Source organism: Coturnix japonica, chromosome 3, assembly GCF_054131305.1.
Source record: "Coturnix japonica strain WE chromosome 3, WE-NBRP24, whole genome shotgun sequence".
Lineage (NCBI taxonomy): Eukaryota > Metazoa > Chordata > Aves > Galliformes > Phasianidae > Coturnix > Coturnix japonica.
Window position 1 is genome coordinate 63,526,189 of NC_140665.1, and position 27,326 is coordinate 63,553,514.

Genomic DNA, 27,326 nt, shown 5'->3' on the forward strand with positions numbered 1-27,326 from the left:
TGAAATTCATGGTTTCCACTCAACGCATCTAATACTTACGTGCACTGACAGCAGGCAAAAGCTGTGAAGCATAGTGCATGCAAATATTGGCAGATGTTTTCCCAGGTATTTTCCTGACATGACCATAAGGCAGATTATGAACAACTGCACAGCTTTGAGTGTGATCAAAAGGAAGCTCACACTGGATAACACTTTTGAAGGGAAAAGCACCTCCAGGAAGTGCTCCAGTAACAGAAATATCCATTACAAAATGTAGCTTTCTGGAAATGTAGACAAGAACTATAGCCCAGATCACAACAAGCAGTATGGGAACAGTCTGTTGGTGTGGATGGCAGAAAGCACAAGGAAAGATGTGGAAAAACCAACAAATATGAATAGGATGTAACCAAGATGCCAACAACATCTCTTGGTTTTTTGTAGTATTGGAGCATTAGAATTATTTTTTCTTTATTTTAATGATGTGGGTCTTTTCTATAATCATCTATAATCAGTCATGCACTGTGATTGAATGTGGAATGCTCCTGCCTGGGGCCCGAATATGTATCATAGAAACACAGAGCTTGCGTTTCCTTTGTTCAAAAACAAAAGGAAAACATCTGTTCTTAAAGAAGATGTGAAAGGACCATGGATTGTGGTAGGTAACAGCGCTGTTCTGCCCCACACTTTGTGCCATGGGGTACAGAGAGGTAGGAGGAGTAGAATGGGATCTTGGCTATGTGTTATTCCTTTACAAGGCTCTACAGTAAGCTGGCAGCTAAAGAAACCTGTCTACAATTACAGCTGTCCACACAAGGTGTCTAAGACAACCATAGCATGATTCTGCAATGAAGAAATGCCTTTGGCTTCCCTTGCGCAGCACCAGTACATTACTGGAAGGGTGCACCACATCTAGCTGATGTGTCCATCCATGTTGGAGTATGGGGTACCTTGAGCTACTGCTCTCCTCACCTAATGCAGACACAAGCACGTTCTTTTCTATTTCTCTCTTTCTCCCACCGCTTGTATTATGATGCCATCAAAGTAGAAAGAATAAAAGAGATGTTAATCTGCAGGAAAAAAAAAAAAAAACACAACCAAAAACCTTTGCCAGCAGCCTTTGCTGTGGACTCATCACACACAGACCACGCAGTGGCCATGGCTCCCTCCTCTTTCTGTGTTTTTTTGCAGCAGAGCTGTTGACATGGGCAGGCAGACACAGTGAGTGTCACTGATGGCTCAGTGCTTACAGCTCCCCAGGCACTATTGGTAGCAGCTTGGTAATTCTGATGCAGGGTTACTGCCCTCAGTAAATGCATCTTCCCCTGGGGAGTGTTTTCCATGTATGTTCAGAGGAAGGTGGTTAAACACAAGGAGGGCACTGGAATGTGAGCTGGTTTGCCACCCAGGGGAGCTTCAGGAGGCACTACGGAATAGCTGACATGAATCCATGCCATCCCAGTGAGAAACCTGCAGTGCAGAGACACCTCACAGCCCCATGTTCCTCACAGCATCGGCCCCACAATGAAGAAATTTACTCCCAGCAGTGAGATCCAGATGTTCCCAGCATCCTGGCAGAGCTGATACACAGCTGCTCAGCTGCTGCTTTCCCTCCAGTGTGCACATCCCTGCCATGAAGCAGCAGGAAGGAGAAAATGTGGTAGTTCTTCTCCTTGTGTTTTCCCTTTAAAGTGAATGTCAAGAAAGATGGCTGAAGAACTTAGAAGCAGCTGCACTATCAGCAATTATTTGTAGTTCATTAAAAAAAATAAATCCTTTAAAAATTACTTCAGCAGAATGGAGATGAGAGCTTCTATTACCTCGCTGTGCGTTATTTAGTACCTGTGGTTCATTACATTCATAAAAATAAGCACATATTCTGTTTTCAGGTTTCAAAGTGTTTTGTCATTTTGTTTGGTTAGCTAAAAAAGGGGTTTTGTTTGACCTGTGATTTTGAATCCTGCTGTTTTTTTTTAATATACTGTGATTCATACACAGCAACCTGCAGAGTCGTTCTCATTCCATTTACAGTGGTGTTATACCACTGATTGTAGCAAAAACCCTACAGGAAACCAAGTGCTGTGTGCTGCTTTCAGACCAGCTTCAGACCAGCTCCTGCTCACTAAAGCTGTGCTGCTCTCTGCAATTACTCCCACCAAAATTATGGAGCTGAGCACAGGGAGAGACACTTCACATATGTTCAAATTGCCAGAATCTGGCCTTTAGAGACACTGCTAGTCTTACATTATTTTCAAGTTTAATAATAAACTATTGGTTTTTAATGAAAATTGGAGCTGAGGCTGAGGACTTCCTGTCTCAAAATTGTATGGTTTTCAGTGAGATGCTGTCATTATGATACTGCCATTATTCTACTATAATCTTGGCTCATTTGCAATAGATAGAAACCCAGTTTTAGTGAGGGCAGGCTTGTAACTTTTTGACTAATGTTGATATTATCTACCTCAGAATAAAACAGTGGAGGACTTTTTAAGAGTGTCAAAGTTGGAAATTTCAATTCCTTTTCCAGCTAAGACTGCACATCATATATCATTACCAAATGCTGAGCCTGATTCTTGTACCTAACTCAGCACACATTTTCTCCCCTGGAAGATAATACCATTGAGTTGAGAACATGAATAACAGTAAGCACATGGGCCCACAAGTACAAGGAAAGATCTGTGCTCACTGTTGGTAACAGCAATTACTGCCGCAATTGTGAAGCCCTTGTGTAGATAAAATTGCCCATTGACTTGTGGAAATACAAGATCAGACACACAGTACGTGATTGTCCTCAGCGGCATTACAGGCAGTGACAGCAGAGGGGCAGCCAATTCCATGTTAGGTCTGTGTGAGTTTTAAGGGGATGTGTCTTGCAGTGGACTGGCCATGGTGATTCCAGGAATTCTCATTTTTGTCTTCCAAGACTCATTTCATGAGCAAATTAGACTGTCGTTGGTCTGACAACATGAGAGTTTGTGGATGCAGATAACTCTAATGTAATACCATTTCCTCTGATAAATGTCTGTTGTTTCATTTGTTGTTGTTGTTTTCAATAGAAAACTCATCAATGAAAATATGGGCATCATGCTACACAAAATTCTAAGGCTTGTTCTATCAGGAAATGTGGATACTACCAGGGGCTGCAGCTCCTCTTTTTCAGAAGTGAGATGTTACACAGAGAGACAGATTGTGTAGTCTACTTTCTCTTATTCTGCTCAGTTACCCCTACAGATTAGCACTGCCTTTGGAAATGAAAGGCTGTTTTTACTGCAACAATGCTGATGTCAATATCACTTTTAGAGATAACCAAAAGCCAACAAAATGCCTTCTCCCTTTTCGCATTAGCCTTTCTTAGAAATTATGAGACAGCAAAGGCTTTCTGAAGAGAGTAAGGAGAAAAGACGAATATTTGTATTGTCCCACTAAAATGAATGGATAACCTTGCTGAAAACAAATTTTCTTCCTAGTAGAGGGGAAGAATTCTCAGGAAAATACCTTGAACTTTTTGTGTTTTTAACAGGAATGATTCAACTTTATTTTGTAGGTAGAATAAATCATTGGGAGGAGTGCTAAAATAAAAGCATGGTCATGTTTTTAAAATCAAATTAAAGACAGTGTATGCTGTGTGAAGCAGTGGAAAATCACATAAGTTTTCAAGTCTTGGATTAAGTCGTTTATTGACAAAGTAGAAATCTAAGATTTCTATAATTAATTTTTACATGAGTTGTAGCTGCTTAATGGATTTGTGGCAAAAGTAAGTTCCTGGTAAGGTCAATGGAGGGAGGTGGACATCAGTGCTTTTCTCCAGCAGATTTTATCTCCTTTAGTGCTCAGAAGCAGACATGAGAAGTTTCCTTGAATAGCTTTTTCTTTTGTGACAAATACATATGAAACTAAAGCCTAGCAGAGGGTAAGTTTTCCAGTTTTACCAGAAAATTTGATCATATTTCACTAGTCCTAAGCACTTGTTGGTTTTATCTCTCAGCAGTTAACATCAATGGTAAAATGTCTTGAGCCAAGTCTATGCAAGTTGCTAGAGAAGGGCAAGGATGAAGACTCAAGTGTTCTCCACCATCAACTTTGGTCAACTTGCCAATGTACTGCATTGTACATGCCAGTGGATGCTTCCAGTTCACATCTTAGTCACAGTTACCCCAGTTTTGCAGAAGGAAAAATATTCAGACATGTTTTGTGACACTTTGCTGCAGAGCTAGAAGCAATCTTTGCTTTGTTTCATTCAGTGGTTCAGATCAGTGAAATAAAAAAATATGGAATTTTGTTGCTTTTGACAGCTGGAAGGAGGGGGAAAATATTGTTTCTCATTAACAACTTTACAATTATTTATCTGATCAGCATTTGGACTTGTCATAAGATCCGATTTACGTCACATCTGTAACAGCACTGCAAGAGTGTCCTGATGAACAATTGCAGAATCATAGAATTGAAGAATCATTTGAGTTGGAAGAGACCTTTAAAGGCCACCTAGCCCAATTGCACTGCAATGAACAGGAACACCTACAGCTTGATCAGAGTGCTCAGTGACCCATGCAACCTGACCTTGAGTGTCTCCGAGGATGGGGCATCCACCACCTCTGGGCAGCCTGTTCCAGTGCTTTGTCGCACTTCTCATAAAATTCTTATTTTCTTATATCCAATCTAAATCACCTTTTTTGTTGTTGGTGTTTGTTTGTTTGAAATAATTCCCCTCCTACCACAACAGATTCTGCTAAATTCTATCCGCTTCTTTCTTATAGCTCCCCGTTTTAGATACTGAAGGGCAGCTACCAGGTCTCTCCAGAGCCTTCTATTCTCCAGACTGAACAGCCTCAGCTCTCTCAGCCTGTTCTCATATGGGAGGTGTTTCATCCCTTTGAACTTCTTTTGGCCCTCCTCTAGTTGCTTTTAACAAGTCCATGTCTCTCCTGATGGCTGAATGTGCCTAAATGTATTCATCAGTTACATTGTCACATTTGTGATTATTTGAACTGGTAAAAACAATGGGGATACCTGAGTCTGGAATACAGTTTTCCAATCAGATCACCCCAAAAATGAAATGTCTTCATATTCTCTGCTAAATTTTACTTATGTCATAATACCCGTTTTCACAGAAGTACAGTATTACTCATTCACAGCCTTTCTGTGGTGCTGGCTGCTCCAACAGGGAGGTGCTTGATGTGTTGCCACTCAGAAACTGGGAAACCCACTGGTCCAAACTCTTTATATAGCACTATGCACATTACATTAATCTTAAATACAAACGGAAATGAGAGTGACAAGATATCACATAGCCATAATGGGAAATGTAACTATAAATAAATAAGAAATAATATTGCTTTTGAAATACACTGCACATCTTGTTGCTTCAAACAGATCTGTTGCCTGTGAATTTGAATTTGAACCTGAGTGAAGAAATGTTTTCCAAACTCTGAACAGCATTGACCTCTGATGGGCTCTTTGAAGCCGCTAGCTATGGGATTATCTGAAAACTGTGTACTGCTCTGAGACAGGGAGACAGCAAAGATGCACTTAAATGATTTTTTCTACAGTGCACAGTCAAAAAAAAAAAAAAAAAAAAAAAAAAAAGGAGGGGGAGGAACAATTCCTATTACCCACAGAACTGCAGATGATAAGGAAAGTCAGTTTATTACGGTGTTATACAGGCTTTTAGGAAAGGAGACTTTTTTCTTTTCTCTCTCTCTCTCTCTTTTTTTTTTTTTTTTTTTTACCCCGGAATGTTAGACTATAAAAAGAGCACAGCTTTGAGTTTGATTTCCCCCTGTAGTTTAATTACTTTTGAATAAGACATTGTCATAAATGGCTAGCTTATAAATTGAAAATGAAAGCTACAGGAAGCCTGGAGAATAATTGTGATTAGTAGCCTACTTACTTGAGTCTTTTGTTACTTTTTCAGTAGAGAGTAAAAGTGAGGTTGTTCTCTTCTTTGCTCTCTCTTTACCAGAGAGAAGAAGAGAGCAAACAAACACGCAAGCAGAAAGGTTCCTTTCTTGGTACAATATTTCATCTCCATAGTAAATGATGATGTCTTTAAGTGGAATTACATGGTAAACTTTCAAAAGTAAACAAAGGAACTTTGCTTACCTGGAAAATTTTCCATCTCGCTTATTTCTAAAATCATATGAACACACTTTTTATTTTATTATTATTTTTTTTAATCTTAAACGTTTTTATTTGTGTACAAAATGTTATAATTTATCAATATTATGCAGCAAGGTATTGCACACGTTCACACATACATTCCCTCCCACCAGCACATACATAGGTACAAATATAACACAAAAAACAACTTTCTTTCTCTCTGCCCTTCAGAAAGGCAACACTGTTTTGGCAGATCAGCAGCTAAAAATAAGGTGCTATAATTAAGCAGTATCAGAACATTTTCACTTTACAAATGTGATGTGCAAATTTATGTACAACCACATTTTTTTTTTTCTCACAGAACTGAAAAGTTTATACCCTGAACACTTTCAAAGATACAAACATGTATAAAGTGCTAATATTTAAGCATGTTTTCAATGACTTCACAACAGAGTTTGAAGTTTATAACAGGCACTGTAATAATTCACTAAGTGGATTGTCACTTGGTGCAGTACTACAAAAAGAAAAGTCACTCAGACATCACTAGGGGACCGGGAGCGAAAGGACACTTTAGACTGAAAGCAGCCACAGAAGAGAACCCACATGGACCTCTGAATTTCTTGGTTTCTGTAGGCATAAATAATAGGATTGATCATAGAGTTGTAGGTAGCAGGTAGAAGCGTGGCGTAAGTGTACACGGAAGGGTAGTCGGGATCCCCAACCACACAGTAGATGGCAAAAGGTAGCCAGCTTGCTCCAAAAGTCCCAAGAATTATAGCAAGAGTAGACACTCCCTTTTTGGTAGCAACATAGTGTGATGCAGTCAGAAAATGTTGCTGGAGAGCTATCTGATGGGCATGTCTGCAAACTATTTTACAGATTTCAATGTAAAGATGGAGCATGATGATAAAAATGAGAAAGAAAGAGGCAGACAGCAGAGTCACATTGCTCTTGGTCAAGGGTCTGACAACGCTGCACGCAGCGCGGTCATGGAGGCAGTTCCAGCCCAGGACTGGTAGCAGCCCCAAGCAGAGGGAGACCCCCCAGGTGCACACCAGCATAGTGTGGATGCACAGCACCGTCCTCTCTGAGTAGTAGGTGAGAGCATTGTAGAGGGAGAGGTAACGGTCGACCGTGATGGCTAGCAGGCTACTCACAGAGGCGGCGAAGGAGGCAACGAGGAAGCCCACGGTGAGGAGGCTGACAGTCTCAGAACGGATCACATACTGAAAAACAAAGTTGAGGATGAGACCTATCCCGGCCAGCAGGTCGGCAGTGGCCAGGCTTCCGATGAGCACAAACATGGGGGTGCGCAGGGTGGGCGAGTAGCAGATGATGGCCACCACGATGGCGTTCTCGCAGGCGATGGCAGTGCCGGAGACACACAGCATCACGTCCCAGGGGTTGATGGCTGTGGGCGCGGGGGGCCGCGACGCCAGCTCCAGCGAGGCGTTGCCGGCGCGGGCGGGCAGCCAGGGGACCGCTGCCGAGCTCTCGTTCAGGGCCGCCGTTGGCTCCATCGCCGCCGGTGCCGCCAGCGCAGGGCAGTAGCAGTGAGCGGAGGCGCGGCGGGGCGCGGGGCGCGCATGCCGGGCGGGGCAGCCGCCCTGTCCGTGGTGCTGACCACCTCTGTCCGTGGTGCTGAAGCGCTCTGTCCGCGGTGCTGAACGCCGCAGCCCGCGGTGCCGCGCAGCTCCGCCCGTGCGCTGCTGCACCGCCCGAAGTTTCCCCGCCGTCCCGGCCGCCGCCGATCCCCGCGCTCCCGCTCGCTGCGGCTTCGGCGGCGGCTTTGGTGGGAGCGGACGGCCGACGGGGCGGGCCGGGCAGCGAGGGGCTGACGTAAATGACGGCCCGCCGCCGGGGGCAGGGCGCTCGCCACCGGCCCGCCGCCGGCTCCTGAAGGGGCGGGGGCAACTGCTGCCGGGGGCGGGAGCGGCTCGGCGGGAGGCGGGGCGGGGTGGGGTGCGAGGGCCCGCCGTCGGGGTGGCGGGCGCTAACCGGGGAGGGCAGCGGTACTGCCGTGGAGTGCACGTGGGGAAGAGGCAGTGAGGGCTTCACCGTGCAGCCCTGGGTTAGAGGTTCTTCACCGTCGCAGTGAAAAAGAGACGCGTTTAATCACAGCTCCCCTCCGGCTCTGCCCTCTCATGAATGTACAGAGGCTGCTGAACTACCCCTTAGGCAGCAGTGACGTCGTGCTGGTGTTCCCTCGCGTTTGCCTTGCACCCTGTTTTTCTCTTGTGTATTAGTGCTCTCAGACCCTCACTCTAGAAGTTTCAGCACAGAGCTAGACTGGGGCTGTGGGAGCACAGGAATGAACGCTTGCTGTTGCGGCTTGCTGAGGAGGAACAATGCTCCTCCTCTCTTTCATTTCCCTCTACTTCTTTGTCAGGACGGTTCCTACTTCTTTGTCAGGACTGTTCTCTGCTTTGAAAACTAGCTGCAGTGTGTTCATAGGAAGAATACATTGAGTTTTACTTCTCTGCAGCACTTACTTGACTGGCTCTGAACCTGGATGTTAGTTTTGTGTGCTGCTGAACATAAATATTTAAGAATAGTATTTAAAATTGCTGTGCATGAGCACCTCTACCCCAGAGTTAGCAGTTTGTTTACTGGCACAAGCACCTGTGCTGCTTTCAAAGGTACCTTCTCTGAAGCATCTTGATAGACGAAACCAGGAGTAACTATTCCATGCCATACACTACCACAGCCAATAGCAAACACCCACAGTGAACAGCTCACGTCTGTGACATAATGGTTTTTTTTGTTATTAAGGGAACAAGCCAAAAGGTACCCAGGTCTAGAAGAACATGTCCTATACTTACCAGCCAGAAGAATGTGGAAATACAATTACATCTCAGTTATTGGAACACCATGCAAACCATTTAGACACGATTTTGAAAAATTCATTAGGAGAAGATGTGCTTACAGTCTTTGACAGCCCAAACAAACGAGGCACACAGGCCTTGCCACATTAAAGGCAAACACTTTTCAAGGGAATTAGAATGTCGGTTTCCATTACATCCAATACTGATCTGCATTCTGAAGGATAAATACTATTATCCAGACAACCTGTGGACACTTGGTATTTCTGCAGACACACCAAGGCATTGTTTCCAAGGATTTCTCAAACACAGAGTCTCAGATAATTTAGTTTAGAAGGGTCTGGTCTGTGCTATCTAACATTTGGTCAAATCTGAATATCTTTGAGGAAAGTTGGGCAGCCTTTCCAGGCAACCTGTTCAAGGGCTTCACCCTCACTATAAATACTATTTCTCTTTTTGTGTAGTTGGAATTTCCTTTAATATAACATGTGCACACAGCCCTTCCTCCTGTATAGTGTCCCACACATTCTACCATGTCCAAGCAAGTGTTACAATATTATTTATAACTGCAGCAAACTGGCTGCCAAAAGGTTTGCACATCTACATGGCTAAAGCACTTAATCATATACCCACACTACAGTACAGAAAATATGTTGTTACCTTATTCCTTTTGCCTTATAGAGGACAAAATCAACATCAGCTTGGATTGAAACTAAGACTGAGAATGCTGGATGCTACAGAGCAGAGTGACAGGAAGCAAAGTAACATCTGAGGTAGAGTACAAATTTGGAATTGCTCAGAGGAAATCCTTCAGTCTAGCCCCCAAACAGAAATGGCTTCTGGTAACATGAATTAAAATGACTACATCAGAATAAATTACTCCAAACAAATTTCAATGTGGATTTTAAAACATACCATTCAAACTTAGCAAATAGGTTTGCAAACATGAACCAGGCAAATTCCAAAATAAAACAGCAAAACCTGTAGCATTTTGTGGCATTCATAAAATGAAGAGAGAAACACATAATTCATCTACTTTTCAGTAATGAAATGTGGTGTGAAACTTCTTGGTTGTAGGTGATTCGTTAGATCTTTGAACAAACTATTACTTCTGGGAAACAGATGTGTGATAGATACTTTCTGCTGTAGACCATATGTTATAACAGTGTGAAAGTACAAAGGAGGTCTATGAAGATGTGGAAGGATCTGGAAAGCAGAATGTGTGAAAAGAGGCTGAGGTCTCTTGGTTTGTTTGGCCCAGAGAAGAGGAGGCTGAGGATATTCTGAGTTTATCAGGCTCTTTAGCTCCATGTATCTCTCTGGATTTTAACCTTTTCAAGAGGAGGATACTTATACAGCTTGTGTCATGTTCTTATGCACTGTGTTTTGTGAGCACCACTCTGTATCTTTCCCATCCAAGTTCTTCACTGTGTCTGGTATCATTTGGGATGAATGTCAACCAACTCCTACTTAAATGGTTATATTTCTCCAGGAATTATATTTCCAGACCTATTGCTAAAGATCTTTTTTCTAGTGCAGCTTCTTCCCTCAGTCATTCCAAGATCACTCATCAAAAGGCGAGCCTCTGCTGTTGTCTTAATTTTAATTGTTTGTAGTAAGAAGGGGATTCAAAAAGTAGGTGAAGCTGTCATAACATATCCAGGTTTTGAGCCAAGTGCATTTCATTACTGAAAACAATAATATGAAGTTGCAGTGGGCAGTCATTCAGAATAACAGCCTATAGAATAAGTACAGAAACAAAATACTTCCTTACTCCTTAAGGCTATCCCATAGACAAAAGGAGGGTGAGCACACGTGGGGTACAGATGAGATTATCCACCCAGTTTTTCCTGCAGTTGCATTCATACACCAACATCAAGAGAAGAGGAGAAAGAAGCTATGTTTTGACAGTTCCCAGCTATACAGAACGTATAGTATAATTAAAGATTTATATAATTAAAGATTTATCTTAGAAATTTTCTGAAAATTTAACAGTATTAAAATTTAAAAGTTGCTGAAATAAATAGCCTAAAAATCTTTGCTTGAAATCTTCCATCTGTTCTTAAAGCTGAGCAGTATTGCAGCATAATTTTAATATGTGATTACTTAATTTCAGTTAACTATGGATTATTTTGATAGCTGATATTCTTTTGGTAATTAATAAGTAGGCTGACCAAATGTTAAGTATTACTAAATGTGCTTTACATAGCATGAGTTGGAACAAAAAAAGCCCTTTAAAAATGTATCTTTCCAATAACACGCTGAAAATATTTAGAAGTCATTTTTTCTTCTGGCAACATAAAGAAACCTTAAAATAAAAGAGGGAAGAAAAAAAGAGAGAACGGCGAATAACACAGATGGCAAACTAAGCAGTGCTGACATTTTAGAGCTTTCCATACAGCTGGTGTGAAAAGATGTTTTAAACACTTAGGAATGCAGTAAGGAACATCTACAAGTTTATCAGTTTCCCGACTTGGCAAACTCAGCCATATCACCTGGTATTGCTGATGATCTCATTAACATTACTCCTATCTGACTGGTCAGATTCAGGCAGACATCCACCTGCAAACACTTGGCAATTCAAAAGCTACTGACTAAGTTGCAGAGAGATTCGGGTGACTTGTATAATTTAAATTTGATCCCACATAATTCTCTTTCTTTTTCTCTTCCACAGATTATGTTTCTCATGTGGTTCTTGACTGTGCTTCTTGCTGAGAATGCGCTGTACCCTCAGTCCTTTTTGACCAGACTTCAGCTGTTTGTCTTCTTTGGCCTTTACCCAGGTAAGGTCTAGGAAAGTCAGTCTGCTAACATGCCTGTAGAACTGTTCTGCTTTTGTGGTGGTGCTGTACATGAGCACAGAAACACAGCTGTATGGGAAACTGGTGATCACAGCCTGAACCTCTGATTAATTGCTGAGGCAAGTGTCGGTCAGCTGTGGGAGCACAGGTGAGGGCAATTCAGCTGTGCTCCCGGAAGGGGTGGAGCTTGATTCTACCTCTTCTGGACTTCATTTAAGGACTGACCACCCATAGGCAGTCTCTGTGGAGATTGCCTCAGCATTTTCCTGCCAGACTGAAAGCTTCTGTACTGGTGAGTTTTTCCTATAAAAAGCCTTTTGGATATTTACCATCATACTTCTTGTATTACTACTATCTTTGTATTATTTTCATCTTACACACAGCTTTGATGCTTTCATCCCTAGCATGTGCTAGTAAAAGTCTTATTCAGTTGTGTTTATGAAACTGTGTTTACTCTATGGATTTTGTGGGGTCTTTTACTATGTTGTTCAGTCTCTGAATCTCTCGCAGAAAAGAAAGGGACAGAATTCATGTATACAGGTTGTATCTACTTTAAATAGAGTGATAATGAGTTGGACTCAATCTCTTGAGGTCTCTTTCAGCTTATGTAATTCTGTGATTATGCGGCACAATGAATATGCAAGTGAACCATACCTCTGCACTGCATGCCACACATCTTTCAGTCTACTTCATCAGGCAACCAGGCTAAGGGCTTCAGAGGAGCTGTCTTAGTTTCCAAGTAATATTTGTAAGTCAAATGTGGATGCTGAAAGTGCTGCCCATTGGTTTTAACTTAGGCCATTAGGTAAAGCACAATGTAGTTTACATTTACTGAAAAACATATTCTCTGTTCCACTCTGTGTATTTCTGTGGATTAGTGATGAATATACTGAAATAAAATAAACATGTTTTGCAGCTTTTCCTTCCCCCTTGCTTGTTTTGATGAGAGAAAGAAACTATCAGCAGTGAATCACAGAATGGTTTGGGTTGTAGGAGACCTCAAAGCCTACCCTGTTCCAACCCCTGCCATGGGCCTGGCTGCCATCCCCCAGCTCAGCTGCCCGGGGTCCATCCAACCTGGTTTTGAGCATATTTGGGGATGGGGCACTACAGCTTCTCTAGGCAGCCTGTGTCAGTGCCTTACTACCCTAAGATCTAAATTGAAAAGGGAATAAGCTCAGTGTGTACTTTGACCTTGGTTGGACTGTTCAGGGATGGAATGAGGGAAGCAGTGCTGCCTCAAGACAGCAGAAACCCCTGAATGCATAGGATTTGTACCAGAAATCTCTCCCTAAAGCCAGTATTTATTTTTTTTAAAGGCCTAAGCAGTGCTGCTTTTTTATTTTTTAATAAATCTAGAAGGGAAGATTAGACCAGATGCAGCCATTTATGTACTCACCTACTGACTAAACTATTCACTCCCATACTCCACAGCTCTCAGAAGAATGAATACTACACACCCTACCAAATATTTGGATCAACAGCTGCGTGGCACTGAAGAGCTATTGTTCATGTAGAAGCAATCCTTTGAGAAATGACCAAAATTGGTATCTTTCCTCATCTTAAAATGTTGCAGGCATTTTTCTTTTTCATGTGCTTGCTCTGGCCCTTCTCCACACAGTCTAAATATAAAATAACCATGATTAACCAATCCCTAATAGTTGAGTGTGCAGCTGGCCCTTAATGCCCTCTGTGCTAGAGTTTCCCTAATCTCCATAGGCAATTTCTTTCAGGGCTCAACTAATCTTTCAGATTGCTACATTTTATCCAAGAACTGCTGGCTGGGTGGTCATGTCTCAATAAAGTTTACAGGAGCCATATGCATTCTAGAGAGTTTTTGTACTGAAAAGGTACCACAGAAAACATAGGATCTGATAGTTAGTGGTAGGAAGATGGATATGAAATTACTGAAGGAAGAATGGATGCACTGGCAGTAGTGAGCTAGAGAGAAAGCACCCTGCTTTCCAGTGGGAATAGTGTTCAGGGTGCTTGGTTTGGTAAACAGGCATCATGGGCACAGATCCATGCAGCACAGCCAAATATATGGCAAATTAGACATTACCTAAAGATATTAATGACTCACATTTAAGCCAACAGTACCTATGATTCTTATGATGTTTCATCCTCTGTGTATTATGAGTGTTTTAAATGTGATAAAGGTTTGTATTTCTTTAACGAGATCTAACTTCATTTTTCTTGACATGCCTGCTTGACAACACTTAGCAAAGGCATTTCTTCCAAGAGAATGAATTAAAGTAACTTCAAACCAAGTCTGCTATTGCTCAGCAGCTTGGGCTCCTGCCAGCAAGAAACAAACTGATGATTCTTCACTTGAAGTAGTAAATGAGAATTGTAAATTCTCAGCAAATGTTGATTTGGTGTGTTATTCTTTTACTTATATATATTTTTCCCTAGTGGTGTCAGTTTTAATATAGAAGCGATTTAAATGTGAAAGTGGTAGGGTTGGAGTCATGGTGTTACAGGGCAGAGCTGAGGGATGTGGACAACTGCATTTCTCAAGGCAGAAGGAACAGCTGTGAAAAATCCACAGGTAAAGCAATGCTCAGATTCTGGCATGCAGCAAAATCCATTGCCCTCTAAGTGGGAGTGCGCTCAGCTTGGCTCAATAAACACAGCAACAGAACCTCATATCCATTTTGCCTTATATGTGGCAGTACCCTTGTCTCGTCTGAAAACAACCCACCCTCATAGTGATATAGATCATAAATTAGTGGCTGTCTAAGAAGAAGGATGATTGCTATTAAGCAATCCCTGTATTCCAATAAAGGGGCCTATTTCCTGTGATGATCACTAGAATGACATTTACCCATATGCTATTAGAGGTCAGTTTTCACTGGTTTATCCTAAGTCTCTAAATATGTTGGCAAAACAAATTGGAAACACCACGTTGGAATATAGAGAGCTTTAAAATGAAAGTATGTTTTGAGTAATTAACAAAAATGACAGCTTTGAGATCAGATAGCAGCAAAGTTTTCTGAAGCAGCAGTGAAGATATACAGTGCAAGGTGAATGTCAGTGCTCTATGAGCTGTTCATGTATGTGCTAATTGGTAGCATTTAGTTTTTATCTAATCAAGGAAGTGTGAATATGTGCCATATAAATTACAAATCAATTGCTTCCTGCTATTGTCATGGAGATAGCAACATGGCAGGAGGCACCTGAGCTGTTTCTCTGGCACAACTTCTTGGGAACTGAACCTCTGCAGAAGTGGCAGAGTCTCCACGGCACTGTTCCCATTGCCAAGATCCCTGCAGCAACCGGGCGAAAATACAGCAAGTTTCACTTGCATCCAGTGTCAAAAAATGACTCTGAGTATCTAAAAATAGCAGGTCCTTTTTTTTTTTTTAATCCAGAAAGTGCTATATTCAGCAAGAGATAATTTAATGGCAAATTACATTGTGACAAAGAAGAGTTAATCACTGACCTAAAAATTAGCTGTTGCCTAGGTATCCCTGGTCAGGCTCTGTTGACATTTATGTTGTGCAAACAGAATGCAATACCAACCAGGCAGATATATATTTAGGGCTGGCCATTTTATGGTTAGTTTTCCAAAGGCTAAAGTAGTGACTGGGAATAGAAACTTAATGGTGAAAATGCTGATGCCACCTGGATATAATTCAAATTTACTTTGTGGTTGCCCTTGAGGATTCAGCTCTACAGACATTGTAAAAACTCAAAAAACAAACAAACCCAAACTGTGCACAATACATTTTTTGTTAGGGAGAAGCTATCTTGGTTAAAGGAAGATTCCATAAATCTATGGTCAGGTAGAATGGAATCCTGTGCAGCCTGTTCTGGTGGCTTGTGACCTTGTCCATGGCTGGGGGGCAGGAGGGGTTGAACCAGATAATCTTTAAAGTCCTCTCCAACCTAAGCCATTCAACGATTCTATGAAGATGAAAAGTTAGCTCTGTTCTCTGAGTGTGACATGCTGAAAACCTATCTGATTTGGGTAGTATGGTTTCTCAGAAGGTAAATCACATTATGGAAAACATCCAATTTTCCTTTTTTTTTTTTTTTCTTTTTTTTTATGAGACGTGATGAGGTGGATAAGAACCCCTGTGTAGGAAAACACATTTCTCCAAAGCATTTGACTTCAAACTGCTTGACATGATGTTCAAATATTTGCATAATATGGTGTTAACTGGGCGTGCAGTGGAGGGCTGATAAACAGGCTTGCTGTTTGATGGCAACAAGGAGTGCAGGGGTGAGGAGGGGAGAGTCAATGGCTTTTGCTGGCATTGATGTCTCCTAATAATAATAATAATTATTATTATTATTATTGAGTCATGTAATATCAGCAAGCCAGAAAAATGATAAGCAAAAAAAAAAAAAACCAAAAAAAAAAAAACCCAAAAACAAAAACAAACCCACAACTGGTAAAGTTCAGAGGCAGCATGAATATTGGTACTTTGTTTTTCTGCTCATTACAGATCTACAATTCTAGGAGGAGTGGGATCATCTGATGGAAAGATTGCAAGCTGATAAAATGAATTTCAATTACAATTAAAGGCCAAGTGAGCCATTTGGGAGCAACTTGAAGAAGCTCAACCTAGAGGAGGAAGCCTTGTTAATGGAAGATGCAACTCAGAGAAGTAAGGAGTTGTCAGAGCCTCATTTATATCTATGTTATGGGAAACAGAATGCATGTTAAAATACAAATTAACATTCATTTTAAAGATATGTGATAAGCCAGGCTATAAGCAGCATGGAGGAATTAGTAGGACTAAATTAGTTGAGTGCATTGGTGTGGAGGGTCTTTCCAGCTCTTGAGTTTCTTAAAGAACCACCTGGGTGTGGGTCGAGGCACCCTGCTCTGGGTGTCCCTGCCCAAGCATGGCAGATGTCCCTGCTTGTGCAAGGTTTGGATAAATGGACCCAGAGATCCATGCCAACCTAAGCCATCCTATGATTCTGAGTCACTTCATACCTTTCCCACCAGCTGCAATGACACTGATGTGACAGAATGCTCAGGTAGCTTCATTTCTGTATCAAGGCAGTTGTCTTCAGACTTCACTCTTCAATGTTTCAACTGCTTTCAGCAGGCAGCTTTTCTTTCTCCAGAGCACAGTCTTCAGGAGTTATATTTCCCTGCTGCATGTCTGACTTAATTTTTTGTTATTACTCATGAATCATTATTGAAGTGCTAGTTGTGTCCTCTGAGATGACATAATGGTGGTCAGCCATGGTCCCTTGTGGTAGAAGCATAGCTTTCTATCTGATTGTAGGGCAGATGTGGTTCATGTGCTGGAAACATCTTCCTTTGTCAGCCCCCTGCTGCTACTGGAGGGTAGCTGACATGAGGGATTTTACTGCCTTTTATTGGGTTTGTGAATGAATCACTGCTTGCTTGCTGATTACCTAGCTGCCTGCAAGTAACAAGTGCCTAAGTCTTCATGATCAGACTCTTCAGGTGATGTTACTTCCAAAAGGGCTCCCACCGGTGGAGGGAGAAGGGGTGGGCAGTTTATTGCCCTTTCTCCACCCAGCATAGAGGCATGGGTTTGGGGGCAGAGACCAGAAAAGTATCAGTGCTAACTGTTTCCAGAGAGTGTCAGCAGCATTTATATGGGGTAACTGACAAACTTGCAAGCTTCTGATCCTTTGTGGGTTTGGAGCTGGGTTTTTTCTCCCCCGCTATGATGAACTTTGAGATATGTCTTTGTGTCATACTCTCACTGTCCAGTTTGCTCAGCCCTTAGCTCCTTGAGGTGCAAGCCTGAGTGCCAGGTGGTGGTTTCACATCTCAGGTATAAATGCTGGTTAGTCTGCATGCTGATTCCAAGTCAGTTTTTTCCACTGGCTGCTTTGAAAAAGAAAACACGTGCTTGGTAATGTGCTCCTGTGGAAGTGTTACAGTCTACATCTGTTGTATATACTTGCTGTGTAAAGGTGTATTCCCATAGCAACAAGAATTAATTTAATAATGTTATTAGGCCCTATTTACACATACACACATATATTATATACACACTCACATGAAGGAAAAAGAAGTCACAGAATCACAGAATTGAAGTCATCTAACTCCTCAAGAAGAGAACTTGAAAATACACTGTGAGAACTTGATAGTATACATGAACTTCATCATGACCTCAAGACCCCAGTTTTTCACTTTATAGATGCAAACTCAGAAGCTGACAAATCAGAACAAATTCACCACTACATCAAGGCCCATCACTTTGGCAGCATTGCAGTGGGGAGCAGAAAATCATCAAAAGGAATCCCACATCTCCCAACCCCAGTGTGTGAGGTAAGGTGTAAAGCCCCACTTGGGTTCCCTTGCACTTGTCAGTGTTTTGTCTGCTTCATCTCATTGCCAGTGTCTCTTGGACAGCCTGTGTCTCATCATGAGTAAGGGGTTTCCATAACACCCAAACCACTTCTTGTTTATTGCCTTTCTAGCAGTTCCGGCCTACATTACACATTAGACAAATGAGCTTCAGTTAGAGCCCATCTTCCAACTGCATGTTAAAACTCTAATATTCAACATGAAATACCTCACAAGTATCTATTTACAGTGCTAAGGGTAGCATCACTTACTCAGAAATCACTCTGAACAAATTGTTTGGAAACTTCAGATTCAGGCTTAGTTTATATCTTGTTGTGAATTCCCAGTGGGAGTTAAGATATGGAAAAACAACTTCTTTGTCTTTGTAGTAGCCACTGAAAAATGACACTGTTTTGACATATTTTAAATGTGGCATGACGATGCTCAGTGAGTTTTATCCTGCCTGCCAGCAGCACTCCAGCATACAGGCACTGCTGTGAGTGCATGTGCCCCTCTCACACCCCATGATCACATTGATATGCCCTATTGATATGCCACAGGGAATTCCTTTTGTGTGGCACTGCTAGTTTAAAACTGTATTTTCTTGATTAGCTGTAATGATTAAAACATTTTTTCCTGTGTTTAGTAAGGATTGCAACCAATCTAACTTCAGTTCATTAGGACACACCTCCATTACATGTCTGACAGTCATCAGAGTGGTGGTCCCAGCAATACTCTTACAAGCTATGCTACCCATTACACACCTCCATTTCTACCCACTCAAATTCCCTCTTCTTCCTGTCTTTTGCAGCACAAGAAGCCTTTAAAAAAATCTGGAAGTGAGCTGCTAAGTGATTTGAGAGGAAAAGGCAGCTGCTGAACATGGGGATGAGGGTAATGGGGAAGCAACTGGGAAAGATGAAACCTTTTGCTCCCCATGGGGATGTGTGCTTTTCCCCTTAGGTCCCTCTCTAAATGCAAGGACTGCTGCCTGGCAGCTAGTGTGGATACAACTGCCTGAATTTCTACAGCTTCCTGAAAGGATGTTGTGGTGAGGTGGTTGTCAGCCCCTTCTCTCCACTAACAGCGGTGGGAAGAGAGGGAATGGCCTCAAATGTGCCAGGGGAAGTTCTGGTTGGGTATTATACCAAAAGAGTGGAGATGGCCAAGGGGGGATGCTGTCTTTGGAGTTTTCTTCCTAAAAGATTTCCAGAGGATCTAGACTGAGCTTGTTTCCTCTTATAGCAGTGCCCCCCAACCCAGGTGAACCTCTTTTCAGCTTGCCCCATCCAGAACACAGGATGCTAAGGCAGAAAAGAAGGGATCATTTTCACCAAAGCAGCTGATACAAATTTGGCTTTAGTTTGGTCACTTTCCCAATGTGCTGTTATCTCTTTTATCCTCTCTAAATCGAGATTTAATACTTGGAATGTATCCATGCTCCAAAAATATCCAGATACAGAGAGAAAAGCACTGGATGAATCACCAAAAATCCAAGCTGAAGAATTTGAGAATACATTTTAATTATGCATAACAATAATTGAATGCTACCTGCAATGCCTTTAATTACACAGTCATTTATTTTTAGCTCCAAAATGCAACAAAATAGACTTTCATTTATTTTGGAGTACTTTGTTGTTAGCACATGCAGTATTCAAAAGGGAGCTTGAGCTGTAACCATTATGACACTATTTGAGATTTTATTGTTCCATAAGTTATGTTGGTCTTTGCAAGGTCAGAGATGGATGGGATGCTGAACGGAAGAGTCAAAGTGATTTTTTTTTTTTAATTTTTTTTTTTTTAAAGAGATTGCTATTCCTTCCCAGCACAGCAATATCTGAGTGCCTCAGTGCTCAGAAATGCACTCTGGTCCTCACTCTGATTAATAAGAGACACCGTAAGGGGTAGAGGCAAAACTGCTGAGTGTTAAAAAGCTGTTTGCAGGTCATGTCCGTTTCCAAAAATCTACTTTTGAACATGATGGCTTAGTAAATATTCATCTCATATTAAATATCCCTTTCAAAGACTTAATGCTGGAACATGAAGATCTGATATGGCTGAATATAAGCACTTAAAGGTTATTTCCTGGTCTGCAGAAAAATAGAAAAAATCACCCACGTGGCAATAGGGTAGCAGTGTTAAAAGATGCTGAATGAACTTATTAAATGCTGATCTGGTGTTCTGCTCCCCTCCCTTGGATTGCTGCAGGCCTTGTCACAGCCTGCTCTGACACTGTACTGGGCAGACCTCTGGAAAGTCCTGCCACACTTAGGGGATGCCTGGCACCTACTCATTGCTTTCCAGTGGAGGGCCATAAAGATTATTGAGGGCCTGGAGCATCTCTCTTGTGAGTAAAGGCTGAGACCTGGGACTGTTCAGCCTGGAGAAGAGAAGGCTGAGGGGGATCTTATCTCTTTTCAGCTGTGCCCAGTGATAGGACAAGGGACAATGGGCATGGAACATAGGAAGCTCCCTATGAATGTGAGGAAGACGTTCATTACTGTGAGGGTGACTGAGCTGCCCAGAGAGGCTGTGGAGTCTCATTCTCTGGAAATATTCAAAACCTACTCTAGGGTCTAGCACAGGAGTTGGAGCAGATAGTAAAAATTAAGTTATAAACCATAGAATACCCCTCATTGGATACCCATAAGGATCACAGAGCCCAAGACCTAAATCCTGATACTTATAAAGTTTATTTAAACAGAGACACAGCAGCACCAATAGATACTGACAGTAGGGCTGCAGTGCTCCTGTAACTATGACATAAAGCACATTACTTTAGGAAAATAATGCTTTACTATCTGGTTCTTTGTTCCATCTCACCTCTGCTCAGGGCAAGTAGCAGATTACAAATATGGGAATTAAATGTGGTTGAGCACAGCCCACCCAAAACACGTTATCTCAGGCCCATACAGTAAGACACTTACCAAAAGCACTTTGAGGCAAAGCAGCCCCCAGAGGGGCCCTTAGATGATCTCCAGAGGTTCTTTCCAAGCCTTATGATTTGTGATTCTGTGATTTCTGTGGTTTGGGCAGGTTGTGGACTTCTTAACAGCCACCTTCAAGTTACTCTCTATCAGTTAATCGTATAACTCTTTACCTATCCTACAGGCAACCTATGAGTCTATGCACTGATTTCTAGTTGTCTGCTAAACATACGCTGCCGAATCCATTGAAATCAATGTAATTTCTAGGATGTAAGGATGGCCTAAGGAGTGTAATGGCCAGAGAAGTCACTGTCTGAGGTGTTCCCATTTCCTGTTGGTTGGTGTGGTCTCATTCTCTCTCCTTCCCTTTCATTTAAAAAAATAAAGCTGAAGAACACAGCTGAGCTCTGTCACTTCTGGGACTTGGTGCCAGTGGGAAGAGGGAGATGCCTCAGCACAGCTGATTCATGAGTATTTCAGTATTGTCATTGACAGACAACCCAGAGGAGGCAACTCGACAGTAAGCCCTCAGGATCCTAATCAAAGCTGAAGGACGAGCGCAAGATCTTAAAATGCTCTTTTTTTGACTTCCCCACAATGCTGCAAGAATTGCCCAAGTCAACTAAAGTCATTCTACTGAGTGACAAGTCATCTGTCTTCTGTCCCAGGTGGGATACAGAAAAATTGTGTCTTACCTTGTTTGGGTTATAACTATACTGAAGGGTCAACTATGCCTTCACTGTAGTAGACAACAATACACATGGAAGAACTGGCAAAAAAAAACCTCTACATTTTTTGCTGCTCTACCATGACAAATTTCAGCCCAAACAGCAAATTTTAGCAAAGATGAAGCAAATAAAAAAAGGGCTCTAAAAATAATCAGGGAAAGATAGTGGTGGTCCCTCCCACCTCTGTTGCCACCAAGATTCAAAGCTGGAAATACAGTCACATGCCTGGAAGTGTTTCGTAAGTGCACACAATTTCTGGGATAACTTTCAGGACAAAATGCAAAGGTCTGTGATGGACTGAATGATCTGGTAATGGTTTTGCCTGTGCACATCATATATGATGGATGATAGATAAGCTGTCACAGGACAAACACTCTAAGTCAGGCTCATTTTCAGCTCAAAGTAAGTGAAAGGTAAGTCAAACCACTTAAAAAGTAAACCAAACGTAGGTCCTTGCTTTTCTATTGAGTAATCTTAAAAAGAAAATGTCATTTCTGTCATTAGTTCTTGATGATTCATCCTTAACCTGGGCTATTTCATACTGGGTTTTGCTGACATTTTCCACAATGGCCTCTGTCTGGTTCTGGCTAGGTCAACAATGCCTCTATTCCCTGAAATGAAGTGTTAAACTATTGACCAGACACTATCTTCACTACAATTTCTAAGTCACTAGAAGTCGATTTATCTAAGCAGTCTGGCCTTCAGCAATAATAGAACTAACTCAATTTTAGGGAAATATACTCCTTTGCTTTCTAAAGTTAACAATTTTTGTCTCAGATCAATGTATGGTTTATAGAACTCACTGCTTTGAGAGAAAATACAGTTCTTTATTGCCTAAGCAGAAAGTTATTTCATGTCAGATATGACTGAGCTGTGACTCTTTGAATTCAAATAACTATTCTGTCCCTTTAGTATTACAGTTACAGGTCAGATGGGAAAGAAAAGGGAAATTTCTCTTGGAGATCCATCCTGGATTCCCCATCAATATAAATGCACAAGTCAACAGCAACGGTGCCTATTTTTGTAGCTGTGTGCTCTGTTGCAACCAGCTGAAACCGAGTCAGAGACCACCCAACTGTTCTCTGTGCCCTGCACATTGTGGCAGCCCCAGCTTATCAGTGCACCTAATATTTGCCTTCTCCTCCAGCCCACCCTTTGAGGAGAGCAGGAGGGGCTGGTTGTATCACCAGCAGCTGAACCTTCCTCCCACCACGTCACTAAGTGTGGTTTCCATTTTGTTTTCAGCTTATTGAAGCTTAACTCCTTTTCTTGGGGAACTGAGGCATCACTTGATGGGGAGGTAAAGAATAGAAAAGAGGAGTTAGTTAGGATAAAAGAGTGAAATGTGGGTTATTAACATCAGACAGATGAGAGAAAGCCATAATGAGAGGAGAGTAGGGAGAAAAGTCACATCCCATTCCCACCAGAACCAGAGGAGACTGCTTATTTTGATCAGCATTTGGGTTTGATGCTGTATAACAGCCTTCAGTATGAAAGACAGCTTGTAGATAGCTGCTTTGTAAGTGTGCATAGATCATAATCCTATTTGATACCAAGAGACTTTATCTGTTTTCTAGGTCACTTACAGTCTCTCTGTAACAAGATGTAAGCACTTACATGGAATTCTTTTCCATAAGCTAAACCACTATTTACAGACATAGAAACTGATGCAAAGTGATTTTATCCATGCCTGTAAATAAGCCAGCATCAGATCTGGGAAACAGAGAAGATCCTGAAGCTCTAGCCCAGAGCCATCACTGGACCATGCTGTGTTTGGCAGGAATTCCACCTCAGTAGCATTGACACTGAGTATCCATGCTCTCCACTGGTACAAAAATAAAATATTAGCAGAAAGTCTAAGATCTGTAAACAGCAATAAAGGATTCGTTTAATCCCATGTGAACTGCAGGCACAACACTCAGGCTCTGGGCAATGGCTTTTGCTTCCTTCTGTTTCCTACTCTGTTTTTCTTCATGCTCTGTGCCAATACCTAGAAATGACAGCTTTGTTGTCTGGCTACCTTGCTCTGTCCAAAGGTGGTCATTGCAAAGCCATTATTTTCAGATGTAGAGGTGGGAACCAGGTGGACAACAGAAGTACACAGAAAGGAATTATCAGACAGTCTGAGTTCTGGCGGCCAGGAAAGAGTTCTTTTACAAAGATCTTTCTTAGGGAAATTGTTGTTGGTGGTTGTGTTTTCTGCAGCACTAAGTAAATGAAAGACAGGATTCACAATATATTCTTTTGGTTATTCTTACCTTTGAAATATCAAAGCTTTTGCAGCAGACAAGAGACATCAATAGTTCATGAGATTTCTGGTGTTGCTACAACGATGCCCCTGGTTAAACAATAACCTCACTGCTGTTCAAAGCAGTGCTGCTGGACAGCATGAGGAAAAGAGCACACACACTGTATTGCATAATTCTACTGATGTTTTACAAGCTTTTCATGCTAACAGTTTAGAGTTTCATGCTATTCTCACTGAACTCAAAGCAATATTCCCACAGCGTTCAATGTGGTAAAGACTTGGTCTTAGAGACTGGTGTCCTTAAAAATTATTTTTATCTATGAACCAGAGACAGATGTACTCTCATATTTTCCCTCTGCTATCCTTTTTCCAAAGCTGAAGCTCCACGGCAGTCTTTGCAGCGAAGCAAGAGGCAGCCCTTCATGTTGGTGTCACTTCACATAAAGGATGTTCTGTCAGGACTGAGCTTTAAGCAACAGCTTTTAAGCACATGAAAGTGAGTAGCAAATCTCTAAAAAGCCCTTTAGGTTACTGAAAAAAGGATCTGAAACAGAGTCTGAGGAGAATGGTATGGCAACAGGAATAAGCTGCTGTAAGGGAGAGGAAAAAGGAGGGAGGGAGGGAGGGAAAACGTGAGCACAAGGAGTTTTACCAGCTGCATGGGCAATAAGCAAGCAGCCAGCAAGGAGGATGGTGGTGGTCCTGAAGCTGAGATTCAAAGAACAAGTGCTACAGAGTAGCATCATGAGTATGTTCTACCCCACCATTAAGGTGGCAAAGGAAAAGGATACAAAAGCCTCAGATCAATTCTTTCCATGGATGAAAATGGAAGACTCCCTGCTTATCTCCCCTTCTACGCGTGTTTTGAGTTACAAACAGGTCAATATTCAAAATGACCCTGAGTCAAATGGAAGCATGTTCTTAAGCCACAGCACATAGAGGAAGGGCAGTGGCAAACCTGTTTTTACCAGCAAAAAGAAAGGAACTGAGAAAGAAACAGAGAAACATGTATTCAATATCACAGAATCACCAAGGTTGGAAACGACCTACAAGATCATCCAGTCCGATCATCCACCTATCACCAATAGTTCTCACTAAACTATGTCCCTCAACACAACATCCAAACGTTCCTTGAACACCTCCAGGGTTGGTGACTCCACCATGTCCCCGGGCAGCCTGATCACTCTTTCAGAGAAGTAGTATTTCCCAACATACAGCCTAAATCTCCCCTGGCACAGCTTGAATCCATTCCCTCTAGTCCTATCACCAGTTACATGAGAGGCCAACCCCCAGCTCACTACAACCTCCCTTCAGGAAGTTATAGAGAACAATAAGGTCTCCCGAGTCTCTTCTTCTCCAGGCTGAACATTCCCAGCTCCTTCAGCCTCTCCTCATATGGCCTGTGCTCCAGACCCCTCACCAACTTTGTTGCCCTTCTTTGAACATGTTCCAGGGCCTCAATGTCTTTCTTGCAGTTAGGGGTCTGATACGTCCAAATCCTCTTAATTTCTTTACAGGGGTGCCTGCAATTGCTCCATACGTAGAAGCTGAAAAACATACTGAACTTAGGAAAAACACACACTGAGGATAGTAAGGATTCATGGTTTGTTTGTTTTTTTATAATTTATGGATTGATCAAATAATTAGCTCAAGCTAAATGGTTTCTTTGAAATAATTCATGCTGTACACATACTCTATACTTTGTAGAATTGATGATGCTTTGATGATGTTTTTATTTTTTACTGGAAAAATACCATCCATCAGAAGATAAAAACACTAAACGTTAGGGGATTTAATGAGATCACAGAATCATAGAATGGTTTGGGCTGGAAGGCACTTTAAAGAACTATTCAGTGCCAGCCCCCTGCTGTGGGCAGGGACATGTACCACTGGACCAGGTTGCCCAAATCCCCATCCAGCCTGGCCTTGACCAACTTCAGGAGTGAGGCTATGTTCTTTGAAAATGCCTCCTGTCTTCTGCTGTTACCATCCACAAACCAACACAAGCTGCTGTTGGGATGAAAAAGCCTGTCCACTGGCTGTGCCTTGAAATAGACTCGTCCAGAGACATGGCAATGCTTAGCCTAAAGTATGATCATACATTTAAGAGGAAGAAGTGCACTTGAGAACATTTCTGACCTTCTGCAGCACCAGACAAGGGTACCCACCTCCTGGTGGATCTCCTGGAGAATGAACATCTGCTGGTGATTTCACGTGGCAGTATGAAAAAGCAGACATTTCCTAGAGACAGGTTTTTGGCGAAGTTACGGGAAGATAAGAACTGCTTTGCATTTGAGACTTCTTTCTGAATAGCCATTTCTCTTACAGTGATGCAGTGAATTGTCCCTAAAAGGGATTTCAGGTCATGCTGCAATTTGAGTCATTCACAACCTTTGAGAACACGGAAAGAGTCTTAACTGCCTTTATTACCTGCAGCTTCCATTTCTGCCAGACAGCGTTAAAAGCAAAATCACTGGGCCTCTGCTGAGGAAAAGAAGAGACTAAACAGAAGGAAAATACATGAAGAAATACATTTAGGTGCCTAATTTCAAGTCAACTCAAATCTGCCATGCAGAAACAGGTAAGCAAACTAATGCCTACAGGAAAAATTAGAAAGAAATGCATTCTTGACTAAACTGCTTAGCTTCAAATCTAGAGCTATGGAGCTGAGAAGGTGAAGGGCAATTCTGTGAACCCTCATAACAGAAATGATGTCCTGGAACCATCATATTGGAGATGTGGAGAAGGATTTACAGAATCAGCAATGGAGATGATATGTAGAATGAAAGCAGGTGAAAAGGACAGCCAATAAGTTAGAAGTTATAAGAGAAGTAAAGAGACCATCTAGGAAACAACTGAACCAATAAGGTGTTTGTGCTCTCCCAAGAACGCTGCTTATACAACATGCAATAAAATGGGAGAATGAAGCAAGTGTGCAGTGACAAAGTAAACCAAGAGATTCCATGATCTGTTGGATACATACAATATTGAACATCTGAAAGTAGGATACGCAAGGTACAGGAGGGGTCACAGAATCACAGAATCACAGAATGACCCGGGTTGGAAGGGACCTCAAGGATCATGTAGTTCCAACCCCCCTGCCTGGCAGGGCCACCAAACATACACCTTTACTAGATCAGGTTGCCCAGGGCCCCGTCCAACCTGGCCTTGAACACCTCCAAGGACGGGGCATCCACAACCTCACTGGGCAGCCTGTTCCAGGACCTAACCACTCTTCTAGTAAAGAACTTTCCCCTAACATCCAACCTAAAATGTCCCACAGCATTTACATGGTTGAGAAGTTCCCCAGTTGTGACCACTTCTTTCTTACCAAAGCTGTAGCTAGCACAGTCTTTAGGCCTTGTGCACCTTCAAGTGCTGGTGGCAGAGTAACATTTCCATGCATGAGTGAGTGGGTTTTCTCAGCAGGCTGCAGTGA

At 42.1% G+C, this 27,326-nt stretch overlaps 1 protein-coding gene and 1 long non-coding RNA gene across 2 annotated transcripts; one reads left to right on the plus strand and one right to left on the minus strand.

The window, feature by feature from the left end:
- Positions 1-6,122: 6,122 nt before the first annotated feature.
- Positions 6,123-7,958, minus strand: GPR6 (G protein-coupled receptor 6). Its single transcript, XM_015858597.3, has one exon. The coding sequence runs from the start codon at positions 7,590-7,592 to the stop codon at positions 6,606-6,608; it is 987 nt and encodes a 328-aa protein (XP_015714083.1). The 5' UTR covers positions 7,593-7,958; the 3' UTR covers positions 6,123-6,605.
- A 3,610-nt stretch (positions 7,959-11,568) lies between these two features.
- LOC107311847 (uncharacterized) lies at positions 11,569-13,523 on the plus strand. The gene is made up of 2 exons (XR_014944128.1): positions 11,569-12,443; positions 13,130-13,523. It is a non-coding gene; the product is annotated as an uncharacterized LOC107311847 (long non-coding RNA).
- Positions 13,524-27,326: the final 13,803 nt, after the last annotated feature.